This window comes from Austrofundulus limnaeus, unplaced genomic scaffold (genome assembly GCF_001266775.1).
Source record: "Austrofundulus limnaeus strain Quisiro unplaced genomic scaffold, Austrofundulus_limnaeus-1.0 Scaffold112, whole genome shotgun sequence".
Classification (NCBI taxonomy): Eukaryota; Metazoa; Chordata; class Actinopteri; order Cyprinodontiformes; family Rivulidae; genus Austrofundulus; species Austrofundulus limnaeus.
The window spans coordinates 1274707-1280862 of NW_013952514.1; the positions used below are offsets into that span (position 1 = coordinate 1274707).

The following is a 6156-nucleotide window of genomic DNA, read 5'->3' on the forward strand; positions in this document are numbered from 1 at the left end:
ATATATATATACTCACTACACTTGTAATACTGTTACTACTTCATTTAGAGTACAACCTAGTAAAAAATAGACTTTGTGGGATTTTAGGCCTAAGCACTTTTGTTACATTACTGTTTCAGTTTGTTGGCTGAGATTCGATTAAAAAATCCCTTTAATTTACAGTTATGTGTTGTGGTGATACGCTCTAACAGCAGACAGCATTCAAGATTGTTTTACTTCCTGATTAAGCACAAAACGTTTGTTCAAAGTAAAAAAAAAAAAGAGTAAGGACAAATAATATTTGCCTTGGGCGATATTTTAAAGCAAAATTACTCAGAGTGAATTACAGATGTTTTCAGGTAAAGATCAGATAAGGAGAGTCTCAGCACCCCGCGGCTCCATTAATCAATGCCAAGAGGAAACATGAAGGGGCTCACCAGCGAGTAGAAAGCCGACGCCTCCGTGCCGTATGTAACGTAATTCCCATAGCCCTGACCGCCGGTGTACGGGCTCCCATAGACGCCCAGCGCGGCGGCCGAACTGAGCTCGTGCCTCGCCGTGGCCAGCAGCCGGCTCTCATACACCGGACAGTAGACTGGCGTTTGGCCGGACGCTGCAACTCCGGAGTCGGCGATAGATCTGCCCGTGGACTCGCAGCAAGTGGTCAGAGAGTTGGTGGTCATCAGGAACTGAGCGCGGGCAGAGACAGAAACCACAAGTTATTGTTCCTTGCTGCTGTGACAGATTGAAAAGTTACTTTGAAAACTTTGATTTAAAAGTGGGACAGAACATCAACCTACTTGTGAAATGAGTTTCACTTTTTCACTACATATTTAGTAATGATTTTAATAAGTTTGGTTATTTGGCTCATAAAAAATAATAAAAAAATGAAATGAAATGCAACATAATTGTGGGAGCGGTTGTGCGTTAAACACGTGCGTAAAGTGTCCAAAACGACATGGAAGCCTGGTCAAACACTTAACACGTTTTCCAACAACGCTCCTCTGCAGCCAAAAGCAAAGCCCAAGTGATTTTTTATGGCTCAAAGCCAAAATAAAAACAACAGCTGGCTTGTGGGGTAAAAAAAAGAGGAAAAAAAAACGCGCGGCGTGTGCCGAACAAGTTGGCGTGTGTGTTCCAGCGCAGATAAACATATGGCTGACATTACTGCCGGCTATTATCTTACAGAAATCAGTGAATGGGAGGTCGGATGGGGGGTCTCTCGGCGGAATCTGGTTACCCTCATTTTACCTTTTTTTTCCTTCCCCCTCGCCACAAAGACACAGGTAGGTATCAGTGGCTGCAACGCAATACCTTTCCCGACAGCCGAAACGACATTATAGAAGTCTGCCCGAATCTTGTCTAAAGTGCGTAAAAAGATCCGGGCTTCAATCGATGAAGGAATCAATCAAAAAGAACAACAAAAAAAAATCCCCGGTCATAAAACGCAATTAGCTTACCTGTGGAGCAGACGAATATGGGTATCCAAATTGTGGATATGACATGGTAGAAAGGTCCCTCCGATATCCAGAAACGAAGCGAGACTGCAGGTCTCCACTCTCACGCAGGCTGCGGCTCTGTTTCACAATTGATTGGCAAGCCCAGACTCCTAGGATGCTTATAGGGCGAAGCAGAGTAGCATGTTTAATTTGTGTAAAAAAAAAAGCTTCTCTCTCAAAACTACTTCTTAACACAGGAAAGAAAATTAACTAATATAATACTAATAATAAAAAAATAAATTTCTCTTTTCATTTGTAAAACCTATAAAAAGCAGTGACACTCGCCTCTCTCCCCGGGAGTAATCACATTGTTGTCAGGTACATATTTTTGCCTTATAAAAAAGTAGTAGCTATAAAAGACGTCAGCAGCAGAGGCAGGTTGTTTTAAACGGAGGAGGGGCTGACGTCAGAAGTTTCCCCCTCACTAAAAAAATGACTAGACTGTAACTTTAATAGACTTTTTTTTTCCTCGGGATGAGGAGGTAAATATATAAATCGACATAAATAAATAAAGTTGGGAAGGGGAGTTCATTAGCTGGAGATTGAGAATTATTTATAATCCCCAATTAATCAATTAGCCTAATCAGTCTTTTGCTTCACTTTAAATGCATCAGGCCTAATCAGAGCATTCCTCTCATTCCACCACACTGACGCTAATCACGTGGGGGGCGCTAATTGATTCTTAATTAATTAGGAAATAATTTCCGCCCAGCTGAACAGTTAAAAGCACATTTTTAACACATTTAACAGGGGTTATCCTAATTGTAAAATGGAAACTAATTAACTGCATATCTACCGTCTATCTTTCCATCTGAGTATGTTTCTCCATCCTTCTCTCTGTTTAAATCGTGTCTTTTTTTTTGTTGTTCAGGCTGAACTGTAACCAAACACCCTAAAGCCCCCACCTCTCACCCCCCACCCCCGTCAAAGCCGACTCGCGCCCTACAGTCCCGGAGACGCGCTTCCTTATTTCCTTCCTTCCTACCTTTCTTTCCACCTTCCTCTCTTTCTTCCCTTGCTTGCTTGGAGAATCCCGGGCTGAGACACGCGGATAGCCCCAGGGGTCACTCCTCAAATTAATGATGATGTACTCCTCCTCCTCCTCCTGCTGCTCCCCTCTCCAGCTGGATCTCTGCCTGCCGGTGACAGGTCGATTGAGAGTGATTGATGACTATCTAGGGAACCGAGGGGACCCCCCCCCCGCGCACCACCTCCACCAACATAATAATAATAATAATAATAATAATAATAATAATAATAATAATAATAATAATAATAATATGATAATTGCTCGCTTTCATTTACAGATGAAAGTGGTAATAAAAAGGGGCCGTATAGACGCAAAGTGTGTCGGCTGAGAAACTTTAGTCCTGTTTTTTTTTAAGCTCCTATAAGGGTGGGGGGAGGAGGGTGGTGGTATATAAATTGTCTGTTCTCATTCATTTTGACAAATTGAATTATAGGGGGTGAGTACCTCCAAGCAAATGGTCGCATTAACGTTGGAAACTGTAAGAGGAGGAGGTGGGGTGGATGGGTCAAAAGAAGAGATCAGTTAACCCCCCCACCCCCACCCCACCACACCCCCGCCCGCCTTTTAATTTGCATTAACTCTAATGCCACCTTAACAACCCCGTCTGAGGCGCTCAAGCATACACTCACTCACAGCTCACACACACACACGCCATTGTGTCTTATTAATTTAGACACTGAAAAAAAAATCATTGGGGTTAATGTGACACAGTGCATTAAGAGAGGAAGGGTGAGGTAGGGGCAATTTCTCTTTACCATCACACTCAGACAGGAAAGTAAGAAGAAGAGTTTGTGGTTTTCAGATATTCTCCTTCACTTTAGGCCTTGATAACTGTGGCCACTATTTGCATACACCCCAACTCATATATATGTTTATAACTCCAAAGTCTGAAAGACCGCTGCACACACACTTTTCCTCCCATGCCCCCCTTCTCGGTGTATACCTTTTCATTATCCAGTGAGTTTTTCCAGTGTTATCAGGCGCATGGAATGAAATATTTAGGCCTACCAGCGTATGCTTTTAGACATCAAATGAAGGCGATGGCAGGAGTTCATGCTTGTTTAGCATTTAAAGATTAAAAGAGAAGCGCCTGCTCTTTTTTTCCCTGATTTTTTCCTCCTGTTGGACAGATGTGGAAGAAGCCGAGATGGTCGCTGAGTAAAGTGGAGCAAGATGCTTATTCAGTTTCCCAACAAACTTATCCTTGTGGCTTGAATGCACCTCCTCTTTTTTATATAAATGGATACAATCTCAACGGATAAAGTTCACTTTTAACCAGTATTGGAGATAAATGAGCATCTTCCAGATGCAGATTAAGATAAGTGTTCAGAAGTGATCAGCTGCTGGATCATCCATCATGCTCCATGAGCAACACAAAAGTGTCTCGTTCACTCATGGGTCGGTGATGGCGTGCTTTTTATGGGTTTTGATATTAAACTCCAGCTTTTCAGCCAAAAAAACTTCAAGTTTTAGTGGTTGACAAATGCTGGAGGGTGGGCCTGTCAGAGGCCGCACAGACTAGTTAGAGGGACACCAAAACAAGTTGTGAATTTTTATTTATTTTTTTATTTATTTTTACAAATTTCTCCAAATTACAAATTTCCCCAACCAGGTCTGATGGGTCTGGGAGTCTTTTAAATGACTAACAAGAACCTCCAACAGCATCTTCACATAGCTTGTAACTTCAGAAAAACATAAAGAAATAATAATAAATAAGACATAATAAAGTGATCAATTGCAAATTTCCAAAATCTACTGTCATGACAAAAGATAAGATAAAATAGGATAAGATAAGATAAGATAAGATAAGATAAGATAAGATAAGATAAGATAAGATAAAATATATGTCACAAAGAGGAAACTCAGCAACAAGAAAAAGTTAAAGTAGGGAAAAAAATAAAACAAGGACTAAAGGCATTAGTCAAAAAAAGAATAACTATCTAGGTACATATAGCCAACATGAGCTTTTGTAGTGGACAAGCTTAACCTTAGGAACAGGGCGAGAAGCACTTTCATCTGCGGGGATTTCAGAGTACATTCTCTTTTCCTCTGCACTGAAAGAAGCCAGTTGAGGTGGTTCAGGCATTTGATTAGGATGCCTCCTGGATGTTTCCCTTTTGAGGTTTTTCCAGGTATATCCCACTAGACCCCGGGGCAGACCCGAAACTTCCTTTTAGGAATTACAAATCCCCTCTGGCCCGAAAACATCTAGGGATCACCCAGGAGGAGCTGGAGAGTGTCTCTGAGGAGATGGATATCTACTTTTTTCCTGGACCTGTTGCTGCTTCAAACTAACCAAAGACAAGTGGGAGAAGATGGAAAATTCCAAATATTTCAACTACAAGATGTGACCAAATTTGTGTCCTCCAAATAGAAAATTGCAGTGTCAAAAGTTAAAACTGAAATGTGAAAATGTTTTAAATAAAGACACATATTCAGTTGTGTTATTCATGTGTATGCACTAAAACAAGGCTATTCAACTGGTGGTCCACAGGCCACATTAGGCCCAGTGGTGACCAAAATTCAGCCCACCAATTAGTTCATTAATTTCTTGAGACCAAACTTTCTGTTTTCAACTTTAATTCCTATATTTTCTTAGTTAGATATAGACATGTGTGGTATCAACAGACATCATAATCTTAGCTAAAATCCGGTACCATATCTTTGTAATGCTTATTTACATAATGACTTTAAGGATGCTTGGCCCCTCAGCTTCTGGTCTGCACAAAGTGTGGCCTCTGGAGCAAGTTATAGCCCTGCACTAAAGTAAAGAAGACATACATTACCAGTGCATTTTTTGTTCATGTTTGGACTGCATGAACCAAATAATTTTATTTGCTAGTTTGCATCACTTTTTCCTTTCACCTGAAGTCAGATGACACAGTTCCCCATGAACTTTGTGGTGAAGTTGTCACTGTCATCCGTCAATCTGTTGCTGATTGATGGGGCAAAAAATTATCTGTGTGTGTGTGTTTGTGTTTAAAAAGGAAAAACAGAGAAAGAGTAGAAACTTGATAGGAGAGCTTTCTTCAAACATTTTAGTAATTGTTTAAGTTTCAAATAAATCAGCTGATGATTAAAATACTTGGATTATTTATTTACTGATTTGTTTGTTGAGTAATCGAACATCATCGTCATTCAGAGCTCATGCATTGCTACATTTTGAACAATCTTTAATAATATGAGTGTGCTTTGCACGTATCACCATTTGTTACATTAAAATCTTTTTATATATACACATTGATATTAATAATATTATATTTTCAATTTTTACCATTTTAATGTATTTCTCTGAATCTTGTGTTAAATGTTTCCAACTGAAAAATCTAACCATACAGCCTTTTATTCATATTTTTGTGAAAAAAATACAAATTAAAAAAAATAATAACCATGTGTTCATAGATAGTGCCAATGCTAATCTCTGACATGTTAAAAAAATAAAATATAAAAAATAGTAGTTTTATTTATATTTTTTCTGTTTTTTTCTAAACATCATTTTAGACTCAGCATTTTTGTGACAATATTTTTCTTTTTTTAACTTGACTCTCACTACAAAAAAACAAACATTTTTTTCACTTTAAAGACAGACAATGCTCCAGTGTTATATCGTGTCTTGTGGGCCACTTTCTTGTGCATTATTCCTGAAGT

General features: G+C 39.4%; 1 protein-coding gene across 2 annotated transcripts in view; it reads right to left on the bottom strand.

Annotated features, from left to right (window-relative positions):
• The window catches only part of irx4a (iroquois homeobox 4a), a 6746-nt gene extending 4085 nt beyond the window's left edge, over positions 1–2661 (bottom strand). The window contains exons 1-3 of one of the 2 annotated variants that reach the window (XM_014014258.1): positions 2464–2661; positions 1440–1596; positions 417–668 (exon numbers count right to left, since the gene is read on the bottom strand). In XM_014014258.1, coding sequence (XP_013869712.1) covers positions 417–668; positions 1440–1484 — 297 coding nt within the window. In that variant the 5' untranslated portion in view covers positions 1485–1596; positions 2464–2661. Of the gene's footprint in view, positions 1–416; positions 669–1439; positions 1597–2274; positions 2324–2463 lie in introns of those variants that run through there. The other variant, XM_014014257.1, reaches the window with a different exon arrangement.
• Between the last annotated feature and the right edge of the window lie 3495 nt (positions 2662–6156).